The sequence below is a fragment of the Nematostella vectensis genome, chromosome 7 (genome assembly GCF_932526225.1).
Source record: "Nematostella vectensis chromosome 7, jaNemVect1.1, whole genome shotgun sequence".
Lineage (NCBI taxonomy): Eukaryota > Metazoa > Cnidaria > Anthozoa > Actiniaria > Edwardsiidae > Nematostella > Nematostella vectensis.
The window spans coordinates 12,864,498-12,885,653 of record NC_064040.1 but is presented as its reverse complement, the minus strand read 5'-3'; the positions used below and the strand labels follow the sequence as shown (position 1 = coordinate 12,885,653).

The window sequence follows — 21,156 nt, the reverse complement described above, 5'->3', positions numbered from 1 at the left end:
GAAGACTTCTAGAATTATCCATATCAAAACAGGTTTATTTCTTGTTTATCAAACCAAATGGAAAGTATCACGACAGCTTCCTCCAATCAGCTACAAGTTGTAACATTTTGAAAAACTACAATTGTATATCATATTCTTGCCCATGCCCAAAATCAAATTGCTGTTTCAATGAAATTGTCATAAAAAGAACTCACTGTAGTTGGGTATGCATTTTTATAAACATTTCTATTTATTTCACAAGTAATTTACAACTGTATAATCATAACTTAGTTTCTTTATTTAACATGGCTACAGTATAAAGTAACCATGGTTACCAGTACATTGTCACCAATAACCCAAGTTCTAAATGTATTCCATTATAATGCTTATGTAGCTTAAGCTAAATGTTCTAACACTAAATGACTCAGTCTTGTCTAAAGTACCATCAGCAGTAGTCGTTGGGGACTGCTTGCTTTCCTTTAGATACCAGCAATAGGCTTGACCTCAGAATCAACTGACTTGACACCCCATATTTCCTCTGCGTACTGACGGATTGTGCGATCAGTTGAGAACTTCCCAGATGAAGCCACATTCATGAGTGCCATGGTGCACCACTTTTCAGGTTTCTAAGGGACAAATTAAGTAGGAAGATCTATTTAAACATCTATCCAAATAATGATAGATGTTTACATCCAAATGATGATGAGGAAGGTGTGTAGGCCTTGCCGTTCCTTGGAGGGAGGTGTGTGTAGACCTTCCCATTCTCTGAGGGAGGTGTGTTTAGACCTTCCCATTCCCTTAGGGGATCTGTGTAGACCTTGTGGGGCTTACCATCCCTATCCCTGAGGAAGGTGTATGTAGGCCTTCCCATCCCTTTTGGGAAGTATGGTAGACCTTTCCATTTCCTGTGGGGAGGTGTGTGTAGACTTTGACATTTCCTGAGGAAGATGTGTAGGCCTTGCCATTCCCTGTAGGGAGGTGTGTGTAGACCTTCCCATTCCCTGTGGGGAGGTGTATGTAGGCCTTCCCATTCCCTGTTGGTAAGTATGGGTAGACCTTTCAATTCCCTGTGGGGAGGTGTGTGTAGACTTTGCCATTTCCTGAGGAAGGTGTGCAGGCCTTGCCGTTCCCTGTAGGGAGGTGTGTGTAGACCTTCCCATTCCCTGTGGGGAGGTGTGGGTAGACATTCCCATTCCCTGTGGGAAGGTGTATGTAGGCCTTCCCATTCCCTGTTGGGAAGTATGGGTAGACCTTTCCATTCCCTGTAGGGATGAATGGGTAAACCTTTCCATTCTCTGGAGGTACGTGTGTAGACCTCCCCACTCCCTGTGAGATGTAGATGAGTGTGGCTGACATACCATAAACGTCTGGCTGACTCTCTCTTGGCACTTCAGATATGCATCAAAATCTGCTAACAGATAAAATCTGCAAAAAACAACAACAACAAAACAAAAAATGAGCGATGAAAACTGCTGCAGGTGGTTTGGCATAAGTGTTTTATGCAAAGTACTGATGTACTTATAGGACCAAGGCACACAAAGTACTATTGCACTTATACTGTTTCTATACGTTTCTAGGATGTACTATAATACACAAACAAGTACTAAGTACATTATACAAAATCATACACTATACATTATAAAAGTACAAAGTTCATAGTAAACAAAGTGCAGATTAAATCATTACCCAGAGTATTACCTGTCATGGTAAAGTAAAGAGTTGACAACATCTTGGAAAACCCCAGGCTCCTTTGGAGAGAAGTAGTTGTCACGGATTTGATCCAGAGCTTTCTTGAGTTCAGGGTTTCTCTCGTAGTAGGTCTTGGGATTATATCTGAGCAATAAAAGAGCTTAAAATGAGGAGTCTAAATAGACCTTTTACTGTATGCTAGAGATCTTTCATAATAAAAGAGTATTCCAAAAGAAAATGAATTGAAAGTGATCCCTTAAAGTGTTTCTGAAGCGAAAATTGTGTCAGGCTGTTCTTAGGCTTATTATAAAATTCAATCTTCGCTTAATATTATAAAAGAAAAGTCAAAATAATAGATTATGAGTTACATGACGCAATTATTCTTCAAAGAGAGGTAACAAGTGAGACAAAGAATACAGCGAAATTATGTCATAGGCACCCCCCGGGTTTCGTCACACGGTTGCTTACTAACGCTGAAGGAGCCATTTTGAATCGATCATTGACCGAAAAGTTCACTAGTTTACCCTACTATTTGTTGCGTTTATATTCTTACAATGTCTAATTACAACAAATAGTCTAGTAAAGAGTCATATAAAACTCTTCGGGAGGCAACAGGAGCGAATTTGGATAGAAAGGAGCAGTGCATTCCCTTGGAGCTGAACGGGCGAGAGTCATTTGCACGATGCAGGGAGAAATGAGAGGGGTCTAGAACTTGTGGTGAGTTTATTTTTCTGTGCTCGAGCTGTGATCTGGATGCGAGTAAATATGATAATACGCTCGCCGAAGCTGCACTTTTTAGCTGGTTTTCAGTAGCAATCCGAAAAAAAATCATACATCACATCATAAATTTACCTTCTATTTTGTATTTCACAAAATGAATGTAATTTATTCAACTAGCAAAACATAATTGTGAAACCTAATCCATCTAGTTTCGAAAAAGTCAAAATGGGGACTCACAAAATTAATATATATTAATTAAGTAACTTAACTTATATAATAAAAGTACTTTGCACCGTTTTGTAATAAAAAAAAACAATGCACTGTATCCAAATAGCAAAACGTTATTGTAAAACCTAATCCATTTAGTTCAGGTCTAATGGGGATTCTGTTGACTTGACTTGGATAATTTGTTAGGATCCGTAATTCTTTTCTAAAAATACTTATCAGAGTTATCATGTTGACTTTTAAAATGTTATTTTTTTAGATAATGACTCTCTTTTGCCGTTTTGCAGATGCTGGGCTTCTGTTGATGTGCACTTGAGGGCCCATGAGAAAGAGTATTAAAAAACATTCTTTAATTTTGTAAGAATCATTAAGAGGCACATTAATGCTACAGGGTCTGTACTCGATTTCAATTCAACATCAGCAGTTTATGTAAGGGACTCATCTTCATTAGTTTTCATCAAATAATACAGTAAATACGACAAAGAGACACTGGCCAAATATACAAGCTTTAGTGATATCGCTCTTATTTTATCATCATAATCCTATGGCCTCAGCCGAGAGGGCTCAATATGACCCTGAGGTCTTTTATTGCACTTGGCATGTCCATTACAAACTCACTATGATTGTGCATTGCATAAAATTAAAGGTTTACTTACTCATTTCAAATTTAAGTTGCTCAGAAAACTTAGATTGGCTGTACAGCATACATACCCCTTTTCTTTAGCATAGTCTTGTGCAAAATGTTCTTGATTGAGAATATCCACAAGTTTATTGATTCCAATATTTATCCACCATTTGGCAGTTTGGGAAGCAGTGACTCCAATTTATAGAAGGCTGCTTGTTTGATACCAAGTCACAAATGTGACCATGAATAGTCACTAACTTTTGAGTGTCTAGCCAGTGTATGTGCATTAGTCTGTTATGCAATAAGCTTTTCTTTTCTAGCTGATAACAGTCAATTCAGGCTTTATTTCATTTAAATTTTAATTTTGTGACTGAAAAGTTCTTTCTTTGATCCTCGACGTCTGCATTTTGTCTTTGATTAGCTAGAAATACTATTATTTTTTTTAATGGATCACTGTTTTCATTTCTTCCTTGTTTTTTTTTTACCATTGCTGATGACTCTACATGGCGCTTATGGGTATTTGAAACTTATACCTTGGTTGCACTTCGTTAGCTTCTAACTTCAATCTTGTGAATGGCAAAAATGTTTTTATTAAAAAAACATTCTACTGCTAATAGTATAGATACAAGAGAAGAAATTATTTGCATACTGTACTATGAAAAGTTGAGGGCGAGGGTCAACATGATGGATTATAGTTTTTTTCACCTAGCATATGACAGCAAGCTTAGCCATGGTGGACTAGCAAGGTAAGGCTAGGTAACTCTCTATAGCCTTCTTTCTCCATCTAAGGTGGACCTTGGGATGGACCCCTAATCTTTGAGATTTTATTATATGCCACCCCGGAAACACTTGATCCCCCTATTTGTAGCCCTAAATGGAAAAACAAACTTCTTTGTGTAGTCACCTGGGTAGAAGCACATTCCCCTTAGGTGAAATATAATAAAAACAGTTTGATTTAGCAGCAGGGCTATAGCTTAGAACAAGGGGGAGGAAACTTTTCCCCCCTGTTTAGCCAAATGGACATACATGAAAAAATGTCCCCCCCCCCAACACCACAAAATACTAGGAATCAATGATGCTTCATGACTGAAATTATCATCCAAATCATAGGAAAATCGAACTCAGTTTGAGTCGATATAGTTCGAGTTACCAGGGCTCTTACCTTTCAAATAAAAACAATGGAAATGCACGTTTTTCATAGGATGGCTGTATTAATATTATAGATCATTTATGGTAGAAAATAAGGGTCTATTTGGTATCATCAGATTGTATGGTTTTCTGTCAGTGAATATACAAAAAAAAAGTCCTCTCTTTTGTACCCTACATAAATTTAACCCCAGAATAACAATAGAACAAACAAAAATTTGTATTAATACTCTGCTTCTGGCAGGATATGGAATAAAATCACTCCTAGGAATATTTAACCTCCTAGCTTCTAATTTCACAATGATTACGCTGGGCTTCATCAGTTCAATCAAATCATGAATTTTTCCCCCATCAGCATGTTTTGCCATTCTAATGGCCCCAGAACGCTTCGAGGGGATTATTATTTTGGTGTGTTCGATTCCCACCTTGTCTAAACCTGATCGTGTAGGTTCCACTCTACAACGGATTATGTCAATAGACAAAAACACTGTAAACGACCCTTCAGCTCAGATTTCTATAATTATCCAAAATATCTTTAGCTAGAATTGATAGTCATGTTAAGACCCTCTCCTAGAGATAATTCATAAAGCTCAATTGAATACGAATTATAAGAACAACAACAAGTAAATGGCTTGAGAACGATGACGCGACTCCAACAAGCGCACATGTAAGCGATTAAAACCGAACAAAACGAGACGAATATCTTGCCATTTTCTCAACGACTTTGCCTTCTTGATAGACTTATTTCTCTCTAAAACCCTTTCACAGTTCGAACCCCATATTGCTCTTAGATTCGCTATCGATTTCTCTGTGCCTTACTACAAGAATGTCAACTTTGCGTAACTCGTTGGCTCAAACTTAGCAGCTTGTTCAAATTGCCTAAGGTTCGAAAGGTGCAAAGTTCTGATTTCCTCAACAATTTTCACACCAGATAAGTCTATTTGCACCATCTCATTTTAGGGGTGGGAGGAATATTGGCAAGTCAGTTGTTAGGCCATAATTTTTGCAGCTTTTGTGGCCTCGGGAATCCGCAAAGTAAACTTCTACTGGCTTGTGTTGTGGCCATGACCGTCGCCTTCCTTTCGCACGCTTTTTCTCTTCCCGCTGAGCAAGCAACCGTGTGACGTCACAAGCCCTTCAAAATGTCGCACTTGATAGGACATAAACACCAACTTCACGCAATATTTTTTTCCAATGGGTTTATGTGGATCGAAAAAGCTTTGAAATGTTGTTTCTTTGATATTTGAGGTTTAAAAATATTATACAAAAAGGCTGTTTCCTTTCGCTTCAGAAACACTTTAAAAGGCTTCTGGTCATTACTTGCATCTGTTTAGCATAAATGAATGATTTTACAAACTAAAGTTTGGAAAAGACAAGCAGGCTTTTTAGAGTCTTGGTTGAATTAGAAATAAGGTGATCAGGAGCTTTAAACTGGAACGACTGTTATAAGCCAGATGGATAAATTCTATTAACCTTAAATTTCAAAATGAGTTCTTACCCTTTGCGACTCAAGGCTTCCACCTCCTCCACTGTCATACCAAAGATAAATATGTTTTCTTTACCCATCTCTTCCATCATCTCCACGTTAGCTCCATCAAGGGTGCCAATGGTCAGTGCACCATTCATCTGTCATTTGAAATAGAATGGAGTTAAAACTCTCTCTTAATAATTATACAGCCTGTGGCTTTTTCCATAGAAAATCCCTGCAAGATTTCAATAGATCTTTAATTAATAAATCAGAATTCATTTGATTCCATCATATCAATCATGCACCGAAAATTAGCCAATTAGGAAAGAACCAACTTCTTCTCATAAGGTTGGTAATCCAAGGCAAAACAGATGCTCTTTCAGGGGTCTTCCAGTGATACTGTGTTTATGATATTGCTTATTTATAGAAGACCATCAGGTGGAAATCCAGACCTGTTTATTCCAGACCATTATCAAAGGTGGTGTTTGGAACAGGCGGCTCTTTGGGTAACAAACTTGTGCGGCTCCAGCTTTTGGCGGGAAAAAAATATTAAAACTCAACTTATTTATTGCTTATGATACAGCAAGAAATTGTCCATGCCTATTTTTATGGAATTATTATTATTATTTTTTTTTTTGCTACTCAAAAATTAACATGACTTCTTAGTGCTAATCGCCTATTTACCATGAATTTCATGTTTCCTGTCCCGGACGCCTCAGTGCCCGCCAGGGAGATCTGCTCAGACAAGTCTGCAGCTGGGATAACTACAAAACAACAATAAATCATTGCACACAAACCCAATCCATCATTTTTCATCATGGATATCAAGATAACAGTAATCATTCTATGAAAATGGCAATTTTGGACCTGCCATAAGTGAAATCAACAGTATTGGAATTTAACTATATTCAACTATTGTATTAGACAATTGTATTAGACTTTTTATTCCACTTCTATTCCACTTTCTATTTGACTGCGATTTACTGTTCTATTCGACTTCGACTTTATTCAACTGCCTACGATACTAACGCTTCTCCTTTTATACTCTTCTGTTTACTAAATATAGCTAATTGCCTAATACTAAAGATTTCACCTAACACTATTTTTGGAATACTTCTTCACTAAGAACTTAACTGAATTTATGTGATTTTACTATCGCTCACACGAGCAAGTTCTAGTAACTAATAATTATGGCTTTTCATTTGTATTTGTCACGCTACATTCTAGAACACTCTAGAAATAGTCTCTGTATCAAATAAACAATATCGCAAGACTGCAAACTTTCACAAAATATCTACGAAAAATACTTCTTATTTGCAAAAGACTTCTATGACTTTTCTAGAACTAACAATTTAGATCCTACTTTTTACAAAACTAGAACTTACTAGAATTTCCTATTTACAATTGCACATATAAATCCTATATTTCAAGGGTCATTATTGAAGTTTTATTGTACTGTGTGTTTTTTCAGGCCCGCATGAAGGCAAGTATGATTAAACCTCAGTCACATATTGTTCCTATCTGTACTGACCTTGAGCCATTTTCTTCTTATAAATTATGTGTAAACATGTAGATATATGTATTTCCCAAGTGTTTGTAAGCTAAAAAAGATTAGTGACAATATATGCACAAAGTTTTTGACTTTTCTGTTTGTCTAAACCAGTTTTAAGCTAAAAAAGATTAGTGACAATATATGCACAAAGTTTTTGACTTTTCTGTTTGTCTAAACCAAAGACAATAACTAGCTTCAAGTAGGCCTACCTTTCTCAGCCAGTGAGACACGGTAATTTTCCAGAAACACCACCTTTAGTTTGTCCCCAATGATAGGGTCATTGTTGACCACTAAAAAAAACAATTGAAAAATAGTTATCTTCTATAGCTTTCTTTTCATGTTCCAAGAAAGATCTAGAAATGTTCTCAAGCTTTCTATATGTGTGTTGGTAGATGTTACCTTTGGCAACACTGTTGATCAACTTAATGATAAGCTTGGCCATGTGGTAGCCAGGGGCTGCCTATGAACAACAAATAATACCAAACAATCAGCAAAGAAACTGCCTATGCACAAATAACATCAAGCAGTAAGCAGAAAAGTGGCCTGTGCACAAACACCACCATGCAGTCAGCAAACGAGGCCCTATCAACAAATAACATCAAGCAGTTGGCAAAAGTAGCGGCCTATGCACTAGCAGTAAGCAAAGAAGACAACTCACCTTCCCTCCAACCATAACAGTGCGTGGCACAAAGGTCATATTTGGATTTGCCTTTAGCCCTAAGAAAAGTACATATAACAGAGTTGAATTTAAAACTATTAATTATAGTGTGGTTCAAAATTCTGGGAGTATTTTCTAAATTTCTAAAGAAGAAAGCATTTCTCCTATGACTCATATGATTGTATCAAGGACATATCAATTTGACCAAGGAAATTATAAAAAAAAAATCGCCAGCAAAATAATGACATTCCTGTTTACTTCAATCCTTTCATTTTTTCCATCATTCAGCCACAATTTCATCCAGACAACTAATGCAGTACCTTTCTTGTTTGGTCAATTATAGGTGGCACACAGCCAGATAATTGGCAGCAGAAAATAGAAGGGTGGTGGGTATGTAGGGGACCCACAGGGTACCCAAAACAGAATGGCATTGTTCTAAAGCAAATTCCAAAAAGGAAAATCAAAATAATTATGGAGATCAGGGCTGTCAAAATTTACTGAAGTAGCCAGCTGCTTGAAAAAAAAAAAAAAAAAAAAGAAGAAGCGGGTTGTGAGAGGATTGAGGCAAAATTAGGGAGTGTTCATTAATTACACCGAGGGGGGGGGGGGGGAGGGAAGATTTTTACTCAAAATTTCAGAGCCCCCCCTTTCATTGTAAACATTTTTTTCGGTGCCCCCCCCCCCCCCCTTAAAGAACCCCAAAATTTAGAGGACCTTTTTATTCTGAGCCCCCCCCCCCCTTTGGTGGTTAACAATTTTCGGACCCCCTCCCCCCTCGGTGTATTTAATGAACACTCCTTTAGCTCTACTATTTGTTTTAAACATCAAACAAAAAGAAACCAGCAATAAAACATAAAATAGCTGGCAGAGATCCGCAGTCACCAGCTTGTTTCGACAGCCCTTAGAGATTTAGAATTATGAGCCAAACTCTTAAACTGAGTTTGTAATGCTTTTCCAGGGCTATTTATCTACCATCCTATGTACCATCCAAGTTCAGCATTTTGCGTTTTGTATAGAGGGTAGAGCTCTAAGGGTTTGACATCATAGATATTCTACTTATGAGTATAAAAGTAAAGTTCTTACGGTTGTAGAGGATGATGACATGCAGGCAGTTCATCAGTTGACGTTTATACTCATGGATGCGCTTAACTTGGATGTCAAAAATAGAGTTCACATTGACATCTACTTTATACTCGCTCTGGATGTATGCAGCAAGGCGGATCTTGTTCTCCTAACAAGAGGTAAATGAATATTAGAGCTGTCTTTATTCGATAAAACATGAAATACTGAACAACCACATGACTAGACCTTACCATCACATGATTACACCTTACCACCACATGATTACACCTTACCACCACATGACTACACCTTACCACCACATGGCTACACCTTACCACCACATGACTACACCTTACCACCACATGACTACACCTTACCACCACATGACTAGACCTTACCACCACATGACTATACCGTACAACCATATGACTACACCTCACCACCACATGACTACACCTTACCACCACATGACTACACCTCACCACCACATGACCTCACCTCACCACCACATGACCTCACCTTACCACCACATGACTACACCTCACCACCACATGACCACACCTTGCAACCACATGACTACACCTTACCACCACATGACTACACTTTACCACCACATGACTAGAACTTACCACCACATGACTAGAACTTACCACCACATGACCTCACCTTACCACCACATGACTACACCTTACCACTACATGACCACACCTTATCACCACATGACTAGACCTTACCACCACATGACTACACCTCACCACCACATGACCTCACCTTACCACCACATCACTACACCTTACCACTACATGACCACACCTCACCACCACATGACTACATCTTACCACCACATGACTACACCTCACCACCACATGACTACACCTCACCACCACATGACTACACCTCACCACCACATGACCACACCTCACCACCACATGACCTCACCTTACCACCACATGACCACACCTTATCACCACATGACCACACCTTATCACCACATGACTAGACCTTACCACCACATGACTAGACCTTACCACCACATGACCACACCTCACCACCACATGACCTCACCTCACCACCACATGACCTCACCTTACCACCACATGACCACACCTTATCACCACATGACCACACCTTATCACCACATGACTAGACCTTACCACCACATGACTAGACCTTACCACCACATGACCACACCTCACCACCACATGACTACACCTTATCACCACATGGCTACACCTCACCACCACATGACTACACCTTATCAACACATGGCTACACCTCACCACCACATGACTACACATCACCACCACATGACTACACCTCACCACCACATGACTACACCTCACCACCACATGACTACACCTCACCACCACATGACCACACCTCACCACCACATGACCTCACCTCACCACCACATGACTACACCTTACCACCACATGACTAGACCTTACCACCACATGACTAGACCTCACCACCACATGACCTCACCTTACCACCACATGACCACACCTTATCACCACATGACTAGACCTTACCACCACATGACTTGACCTTACCACCAAATGGCTACACCTTACCACCACATGACTACACCTTATCAACACCTGACTACACCTTATCAACACCTGACTACACCTTACCACCACATGACTACACCTTACCACCACATGACTACACTTAACCACCACATGACTAGAACTTACCACCACATGACTATACCTCACCACCATATGACTACACCTTACCACTACATGACCACACCTTATCACCACATGGCTACACCTCACCACCACATGACTACACCTTATCAACACATGACTACACCTCACCACCACATGACTACACCTCACCACCACATGACTACACCTCACCACCACATGACTACACCTCACCACCACATGACCACACCTCACCACCACATGACCTCACCTCACCACCACATGACTACACCTTACCACCACATGACTAGACCTTACCACCACATGACTAGACCTCACCACCACATGACCTCACCTTACCACCACATGACCACACCTTATCACCACATAACTAGACCTTACCACCACATGACCACACCTCACCACCACATGACCTCACCTTACCACCACATGACCACACCTTATCACCACATGACTAGACCTTACCACCACATGACTTGACCTTACCACCAAATGACTACACCTTACCACCACATGACTACACCTTACCACCACATGATTACACCTTATCAACACCTGACTACACCTTACCACCACATGACTACACCTTACCACCACATGACTACACTTAACCACCACATGACTAGAACTTACCACCACATGACTATACCTTACCACCATATGACTACACCTTACCACTACATGACCTCACCTTACCACCACATGACTGCACCTCACCACCACATGACTACACCTTATCAACACATGGCTACACCTCACCACCACATGACTACACCTTATCAACACATGGCTACACCTCACCACCACATGACTACACATCACCACCACATGACTACACCTCACCACCACATGACTACACCTCACCACCACATGACTACACATCACCACCACATGACTACACCTCACCACCACATGATTACACCTTACCACCACATGACCATACCTTACCACCACATGACCACACCTTATCACCACATGACTAGACCTTACCACCACATGACTAGACCTCACCACCACATGACCACACCTCACCACCACATGACCTCACCTTACCACCACATGACCACACCTTACCACCACATGACTACACCTTACCACCACATGACTACACCTTACCACCACATGATTACACCTCACCACCACATGACCTCACCTCACCACCACATGACCTCACCTTACCACCACATGACTACACCTCACCACCACATGACCACACCTTGCAACCACATGACTACACCTTACCACCACATGACTACACTTTACCACCACATGACTAGAACTTACCACCACATGACTAGAACTTACCACCACATGACCTCACCTTACCACCACATGACTACACCTTACCACTACATGACCACACCTTATCACCACATGACTAGACCTTACCACCACATGACTACACCTCACCACCACATGACCTCACCTTACCACCACATCACTACACCTTACCACTACATGACCACACCTCACCACCACATGACTACATCTTACCACCACATGACTACACCTCACCACCACATGACTACACCTCACCACCACATGACTACACCTCACCACCACATGACCACACCTCACCACCACATGACCTCACCTTACCACCACATGACCACACCTTATCACCACATGACCACACCTTATCACCACATGACTAGACCTTACCACCACATGACTAGACCTTACCACCACATGACTTGACCTTACCACCAAATGACTACACCTTACCACCACATGACTACACCTTACCACCACATGATTACACCTTATCAACACCTGACTACACCTTACCACCACATGACTACACCTTACCACCACATGACTACACTTAACCACCACATGACTACACCTCACCACCACATGACCATACCTTACCACCACATGACCTCACCTTACCACCACATGACCATACCTTACCACCACATGACCACACCTTACCACCACATGGCTACACCTCACCACCACATGACTAGACCTTACCACCACATGACTACACCCTACCACCACATGATTACACCTTACCACCACATGACAACACCTTATCAACACATGACTACACCTTACCACCACATGACAATACCTTATCAACACATGACTACACCATACCACCACATGATTACACCATCCACCACATGACTACACCTCACTACCACATGACTACACCTCACTACCACATGACTACACCTTACCACCACATGACTACACCTTACCACTACATGACCACACCTTATCACCACATGACTGCACCTCACCACCACATGACTAGACCTTGTACCTGCTTAGAACGCATGAATGCATGGAGGAAATTCTTGTCTTTAGCAAACTTCTTTAACTTGGTCAGGTCGGACAAGTTTGTTATCCAACTTTCCTCTATTTTCTAGATAATAAAAAAAAACCATAAATTCAGAAACTCACTCAGGAAGAGAAATACTCTCAATCCTGGATTTTAGAAAAATATCAATTATTACTTTATTAAATTTACAAATAAGATACAATGACTCAAAGAACATAATCAACGGCAGACTATACCTCACAAATAAGGTCTGAAAGACCAGGATTACAAAGCAGGAGCCATCTTCGAGGAGTGACACCGTTTGTCTTGTTCTGGAACTTCTCAGGGCTCATCTCATAGAAGTCCTTGAACCTATCGAGACAGATAAAGTCAACAGTAGTAAAGCTTGTGAATTTGTTTGGAAACAGGTAGTTCAAAGTGTATTATCAATTATCACATTTAGAGGAAGTTGGAGTTAAATTTGATAGTGAGTTACAGCATGGGCACCTAATATTCTGTAAACATTCATAATCAAATGAAAAATAAACACAGTGTAACAGAAAAAATATTCAAAATCTAGGAGTAAAAGTATTCAAAATCATAATAAAGCGTGTGTGCGTTTGCTACAAGGGCAAGCAATTTTGCTATGGACAACTGTCTCCATTACTCACAATTTACAGTATAACCTCAACTAGCAACTTACATTCCTTTCTTTAGAAGCTCTGAGTGTAGGGCAGCCACTCCGTTAACAGCATGGGAGCCAACGATACACAAGAAGGCCATGTTAATCTTCTTCTCGTTGCCCTCCTCTACCAGGGACATGCGGCGGATGCGGTCAGGCTCATCCGGAAACTTTTTGGCAACATTCTGAAAATATATTTTTTATCTGATAAGTCAAGGACTGTCTGAATAAGATATTCAGTAAGTTTAGTGAATAAGAGTATAAAACATTTTGACAGATAAGTCAGCAACAACAACCTCAGTCTGAAAACACCTGAATTTTTTTTTCTGAGCAGTGAGCCAATAACAGTATAAAGATGTGTAAAGCAAAGATCATAGAACAGCCCTTGAAATATATGAGCAAACGAACAGCCAGAAAAAATATATATATTAGATGGATCAAGAGCAGCCTGATAAAAAATCCACAGTATTGATCAAAGAAGAGTTTGAAAAAGATATTTAGTAAGATCAGTTAAAAGGCAATACAAACTGGTCATGAATTATGATCACTGATCAAATGTACTTTGGGCAGTTGATCACTTTAAGGTACTGTGCATTGACCTCATGTACGACAGTGAAATGATGTGGTACTCAAAGGTATTCTAGGCAATACTTGTTGCTTACCTTCAGGTGCTGTGCATTGATTTCATATATGATGGTGAGATGGCGTGGTAGGATATACTCAAGCATGTTAGTGTTCCATCTTTCTAATGCCTCGGGGAGTAGGGTGTGGTTGGTGTAGGCGAATGTATCCACACAGATTTTCCATGCCTACAAGAAAAATCATATAGAGTTACATTCCAAATTCTAGACAGCACTTGAAAATAATTATCCTGAATCCCACAGCAAGTTTACCTCATCCCAAGTGAGTCCCTCTAGATCCAAAAATATCCTCATCAGCTCAGGGATGGCAAGTGATGGATGTGTGTCGTTGAGCTGAATAGCAACCTGCAAAAAGAAAAGCACTTCCTGTGAACATTCCATAAAGTAACTTTGCTATGCTGTTCACGGAAGAAAAACTATATAAATATTCTCAGCTGAGGTTGCTTTCAGTGTTTTATAAACACAAGTAGAAAAAAACTTTTGTTTCTTCCTGTCATTATAACTTTCACCATCTAGTGTAATCTTATCAGGAAAATTTAATGATACCTTATAAGTTGAGTGTGGAATAGCTAGTTTGAAAGGGAAGTGAAGGTGTTCCCTTATCAGAGAAGGTAGTGTTAATCACCAGAAAATACAGACTTGGTTCTCTTATCAGAGAAGGTAGTGTTAATCACCAGAAAATACAGAGATTTGGTTCTCTTATAAGGGAAGGTGAGCATTTGCTAGACAGAGAATTGTTGGTTATCCCTTTTCAGGAAGGTGATAAGCGTTAATAACCAGGAAAAGACAGGCTTGTTTTTACCTTTTCAGGAAAGTGCAGGAAATCAGTCCTAACTGCTGACCTCACACCAAACTTTGAAGACTTGTATCTTCGCACGATGTCCTGAAGAGTGGCCGACACCATGAAATACTCCTGCTTTAATCTCAATTCTTTCCCTTCAAAAAACTGGAGAAAATATAAAAAAATGCAAAGAATTATACACTATGGTTCTAGCACCATTTCTAAATATAGGTGTGGTGCCATGTAGGAGCTCCACTAAGTACAAACAAGCTGTGTATGGCTCAGTGGACAGTCACTATTTTTAAAGTATTGTGCACATTTTATAAAGGTGGAGTTACTTACATTATCATTGGGGTACAGAACTCTAGAAATGTTCTCAGAAGCATTTCGCTCACACACGGCCTTTATGTAGTCGCCATCATTGACTTGTCATAAAGAGACAGTAAGCATTATTATTGATCAGACTTTAATAGGACACAAACAAACATGAGTTGCAAATAAGTATCAATGTCAAAGCTAGCTAATTATTGATGAAAGTACTGTAAATGATCTAATAAATACCCCCTATTTAAAGAACGCCTCCTATGAATGTCCCCCTTTTGGTTAAAAGTTTGTATTGAACATCCACCTTTTTTAAACACCCCCCTTCTTCTCTCACCCTCTCCCCTCCCTCCCAACTTAAGTACAAACGACAAAGGAATTAGGTAAAAATCAATCAAATTTAATTACCTTCTTGCTAAATCTAAGCAAGTATAGTTATAGCGTCTTGCTCAATGTCAAGAACTGCTTTCTACGCAGGTTATAATTTTACATAATCCTGACTGAAATTAGAATCCACAATTCACATGGGTTTGTTATTATTATAGTTTATGATGAACGCCCCTCAAATAAACGCCTCCTACAATATCTATTGAACAGAATTATATAAGTGCCCTTTCTTTTAGATCATTTACGGTAATGTCAGTGTTTTGGTAATGTTTTGGTACTTACAATAGGAGAGATCAAAGTCTTTGGATGCCTTGGCAGCCCAGAGCCTCATGGTGTTACAAGTGTTGTTCTTATATCCAGGGATAGGTTGGTCATAAGGCATTGCATATACGACATTGGTGTCAACCCACTTGTTTTGAATACCATCTTTGTCACTCTCCTGCTTCCCATAGAAATGCACCGGAATAAGGTACTCTGGCCGCGCCTTCTCCCATGGATTTCCAAACCTCAGCCACTCGTCAGGGTGCTCCACCTGTCAGAGAAGCAGACATGTTATTTGCAGCACTAGGATCCTTGGAGCTTTTAACCCATTCGCTTCTGGCTACTTTGGGGCATCATCTTGAGTAAAATTTAGTGAAAACAAAAGCCTTCCCCTCTCCTTACACACAGTAACTACCAATGATCTCTGTGTTTGCCTCCCTGTTAAGTGGCGTTTTGTCTATACCCATGATGCAATGAAGGTTTAAATAGGTGCTGAATTGTTGTTTCTCTTTGAGACCAATGTATGCAAAAGCACAGTCTTTTGGTTCACAATGTTATTTGTTTCTTACACTTTCAAAGATTGTCCATTGCCTAGATCCTTGAATAAACAGATCTGGGGACATTTAGTTTGAATTTATTTTGTTTCAGAGTTGGAGCTACATATATTAGCCCATGTGTCAGGCCCTTGGACTTTTGGGGCTTTTGGGGGCTTTTAGAAGTGAATGGGTTAAAGTGTTATCAGCACCCACCCATGCTTATGGGACATGATGGAAAAACCTCGAAAACACGCAATTCCAGATAGAGATGGAAGACACAATTTCATACAATGGCTATAGGTTCCTTGTATTTACGGACTGATTTTCAAAACACAAATAACGTGAGGCCAAAGTGCACATAATCAGATTTTGGCTTTTTAAGATAATTTTTCCTTGATCATCATTGCCCTGTGAATCAGTTCAGGGAAAAAAAGCTCAAATATCAATAACCCTTTACAATAAGTCACATCAATTAAAAGTCACACTAGATACTTTGTTTGCTATATGTTACTAAGTACTCAGAGAAATTATCCGCCTTATTCGATGTGAAATGGGCTTATTTGAAGCATCACATCATGTTTTTTCCGTCATGTCTGCTTATAAACACCAACCCAGGCTTATAACATAAAAGAGTTACTATAATAGAAGAAAGTGTTTAACCTGATTGCCTTTGTCATCTATCTCCTGCTTGAAGATGCCATACTCGTAGCGGATGCCATAACCATAGGCTGGGTAGCCAAGGGTTGCCATGGAGTCCAAGAAGCAAGCAGCAAGCCGTCCCAATCCACCATTACCAAGACCAGCATCTTCCTCCATCTCCTCTAGCTCCTCCATGTCAAGTCCAAGCTACAGGAACCAAATGCACAATAAACACAAGCTAATATCAACAAGAATATTTTTACGTCAAGTCCAAGCTGCAGGAACCAAATGCACAATAAACACAAGCTAATATCAACAAGAATATTTTTATGTCAAGTCCAAGCTACAGGAACCAAACGCACAATAAACACAAGCTAATATCAACAAGAATATTTTTACGTCAAGTCTGATATGCATAAGGACAAAATAAAAACAACATAATATTGACAAGAAATTTTCATGTCAAGTATAATAACAAACACATGATGTATGTAACATGATACTGTACGCATTTTGGTCATGTCCCCCCCCCCCAATACCAAGGTCACCTGAAAGTGTTTATATAGCATTTTCATGCTCCTCTTGAATGGTAAAATTACCAGTGCTGTATTTATGCATCCTATGGTTGCCAAGGTTACCTGATATGCAGCCTCGTCACACTCCCCCTGGATGCCAAGGTTGATCATAGTGTTGCTGAGAGCACGGCCCATATAGTACTCAAGGGATAGGTAGTATACACGCTGAAAATTATCATATCTTTAACATACAATATTTTAAATTCAATCCTGTTACTTTAGACCCCATTGTGGCCATAGTCCCATTATTCAATAAAATAAACACACCCGTACAAGAGCCATTATAATTTAATCCACAGGTCTACAAAGTAAACAGATGTTTGCAGTTTGTTGTACGTCTATTAGTATCGGGTGCCTCACCTCGCATCATTTATTAAGTCCATGTAACCTTTTAGAGTTGATAGTCTTGGTCAATTCTTTATATTTTCATCTTACAAATGGTATGTGGTTTGCATGGACCCTATAAAATGTGCATTTGCGCGAATAACTCAAATCTATAATATTGAAGTATTTTGGTCAACATTCGGAAAAAAGGCTGTGAACTGAAAGGCCTGGATCCACTCATTTGTTATGTAGATCGAGATGTCAATCAAATTACATTAGAAAATATATGCATGCGCTAAACGGGTCCCCATCTTTAGTCTTCTTACTTATTGCAGAAGATTGTTGTGTGGTTACAAGTTTTATGACCATCTTTATAACTCAACCTGGTAGTCAAATGATTATTTTACTTCAGGAGACTAATCTGCAAAATTAAGCAGATATTCTGTAGTCTATAAATTGTTTTGCATTGCAATTTTCAAAGCCTTGTAGAAAATTAAAATTTCAATCAAATTCCATTCCCTTTTCAGAATTTGAAAGTGTATCTATGCTTTCGTTTGGCTAGATTGATATAAGTAAAAGGTTTCAAGAACTTATACATACAGATACATACAGATGTCTGTATTGGTGGATTTCTAGTCATTTTGTTTTGTTTGTTCTCCTAAGTATTATCTTGAGAGAAAAATTCTGATGTTCGTTTCTTTTCTAATGCAATTCAAATTTCCAATGCATACAAGCATTTCCAAGACAGATGTATCTTTGGCTAATAAGAGTGACTTTTTGAGTGGCAAAGACATGCAAAGACACGCCCGGGCATTTATAAAAATTTCAATGGTCCGAGGAGGGGGGGCGTTTAATAAATAGGAGGCATTTATTAGAGAGGGGCGTTTTTTAAAAACTATGAAAATATAACCCAAGTGCAGTCTTCAGTCAGGATCACGTTAAATTAAAGCCTGCATAGCAAGCATTTCTTGACATTAGGCAAGTCTCTCCCAGATTAATTAAATTTGATTTATATTTTCAAAATTCCTATGTTGTTCCTATGATCATTTTTGCTAGCTGAGCTGTCACCCTAGATAACAATGAGATAATAAATATTTCAATCAGAATGAGCTTTTTCTTACATAGAAACTACTGACTGATTCTTATGCCCTGAAAAGTTGCGTTGCTTCTGAGGGTGCATGAGTTTGCACCTAAAAAGTTTTATGTGATTACATAGTACATGAGTTAAGGCCTGGCTAAACAAGGCGACATGTCGAGCGCGACATGTAGCGTACGACATGTCTCCTAGTTTAGCCACCCGAAAAGACATTGTAGCGCGCGCCAAATCTTGTAGAAGCGACAAAGAAATGTTTCTCTCTGATAGTTGAGAAACATTTTTGTTTTTAGTGGTGGCTAAACTAGGAAACATTTAGGAGACACGTCGCCACTATATGTTGCACTTGACATCGACTAGTTTTGCCAGGCCTTTACATAGTGCATGAGTTAGTATTTGTGATTGTGGGTACATTCAAGACTGGTATAGGAACATAGGAGTAAGTCAATTTAAAATAAATTTCAAAAAATATTGTTTTTCCAATCTTTCTTTACACTTTCTTATATGATTTCAAAAAAGCCAGTAAAGTAGAATCTAGGCAAATTGTGTGCAAAATAAGAAATAGCAAGGAATTTATGACTCAAGATGTACAGTACGACTTCAAGATAAAGAGGGGTGCCTTCTTTTAAATAAATAATCCGTTTTGACACATGTACAGGAACGTGCAATAAATCATGCTTTTTTAAACCATTCCTTGATCACGGGGCTCAAAAGCTTAACATAACAATCAAGCGATCAAGACAGAATTGCAAAATAGAACAAAACAGATCGATCTGATAAAATTGAAAAGGCGAAGCGGTCAGAAATTCTATATTTTTTGTGAAAAATATTCTCACCATTGGCGAAATAATATATTGCCACACAATGAAGGCATTTACAAAAGCAGACTACATATGGAAAGCACTCGGAGGCTAGTACTTTGGTTTGCATGCTCTTCTATTGATAGAAAACAATCGTGGCAGCTTAGCCAGTTATGGAGAGCTCTTCAAAATGGACAAGCAAATCTATAAGTTACCCAAAAAGAAAAAAAAAAAAGTATACATAGTTTAGTCAGACCTGATCTAGTAACTAGCAGGAAATTCGGAGATGATTTTGTAATTAATGGATTTAGTTAATGTTAAAATTCAGAGCGAAAACAACCTTCGTATCATCATCACCAAAGAGGATCTTGAAAAGATTCCAGATATCTGTCCTTGCTAGAACTTGAATATATGCCCGTTAAAAAACTGAAGGAGCGTGCAATTGTGTACATACCTTGGGGTCTTTTTCGTAGTAGGTTTGTTGGGTCCGTATCCATTTGCCAACCAAGTGATCCTTGACTGTATGAGCGAGAGCGAAGTAGTAGTCTTGGGTCGTAGCCACATTTCTGTCCTTAACTAGGGAGTAATGCAGATGCCGATTGAATGCCTCCTTGATTCCGTTCACGTCTTCAACTACTGGCAGCCTTCGCATAGATATCTGCCGCTTCTTCTCTGCATCGGTAAGTGGCCTTTCGCCCATTTTCGGTGCAAAAGGAGAAGACGGAAAGACGAAGGTAGAACGAGCAGAAACACCAGGAGAAGGCACACTCACCCTCACACCCAGGCCCTCTCGACATCCCATTAGATGTGGGAGGGTGGAGGGGGGTATTTAATCTTCATTGTAGTTAAAAAAAATTGGGAAAATCGATGAGAAGAAGAAGACTTTATTGAATCTCTACATATTTTACTTTGCACTATACTAGGGACTTGTCATTCTCTAATTATACTAATATATTTGGACATTTAAAAGAAGCCTACGAACTCGCTATAAAAGCGTTGGCATGATGAAAATGAAGTTTTTAAAACAATATTAAACAATTGTTTAAA

General features: G+C 39.3%; 1 protein-coding gene across 2 annotated transcripts; it reads right to left on the bottom strand.

Moving 5' to 3' along the window:
- Nucleotides 1-199: 199 nt before the first annotated feature.
- LOC5505056 (glycogen phosphorylase, brain form) lies at nucleotides 200-20,899 on the bottom strand. 2 transcript variants are annotated; one of them, XM_048729959.1, is made up of 20 exons: nucleotides 20,564-20,897; nucleotides 17,956-18,057; nucleotides 17,339-17,524; nucleotides 16,164-16,413; nucleotides 15,516-15,598; nucleotides 15,195-15,338; nucleotides 14,645-14,737; nucleotides 14,414-14,560; nucleotides 13,773-13,936; nucleotides 13,327-13,441; nucleotides 13,073-13,174; nucleotides 9,146-9,293; nucleotides 8,063-8,121; nucleotides 7,804-7,864; nucleotides 7,614-7,694; nucleotides 6,537-6,616; nucleotides 5,883-6,010; nucleotides 1,678-1,812; nucleotides 1,338-1,404; nucleotides 200-605 (listed from the first exon to the last, which is right to left on the bottom strand). In XM_048729959.1, the coding sequence occupies exons 1-20, from the start codon at nucleotides 20,807-20,809 to the stop codon at nucleotides 459-461; spliced, it is 2,538 nt and encodes an 845-aa protein (XP_048585916.1). In that variant the 5' UTR covers nucleotides 20,810-20,897; the 3' UTR covers nucleotides 200-458. The 2 variants fall into 2 exon arrangements, with proteins under 2 accessions (XP_048585916.1, XP_048585917.1); XM_048729960.1 differs by lacking the exons at nucleotides 200-605; nucleotides 1,338-1,404; nucleotides 1,678-1,812 and having other exon boundaries at nucleotides 5,942-6,381; nucleotides 20,564-20,899.
- Nucleotides 20,900-21,156: the final 257 nt, after the last annotated feature.

Coding starts and splice junctions, on each gene's coding strand:
- LOC5505056 (XM_048729959.1), bottom strand. CDS start 20,809: ATGGGCGAAAGGCCACTTACCGATGCAGAGAAGAAGCGGCAGATATCT. Junction 1,405..1,677: donor TCTTTACTTTACCATGACAG/GTAATACTCTGG, acceptor TGTTTTTTGCAG/ATTTTATCTGTTAGCAGATT. Junction 606..1,337: donor GAGTCAGCCAGACGTTTATG/GTATGTCAGCCA, acceptor TTTGTCCCTTAG/AAACCTGAAAAGTGGTGCAC.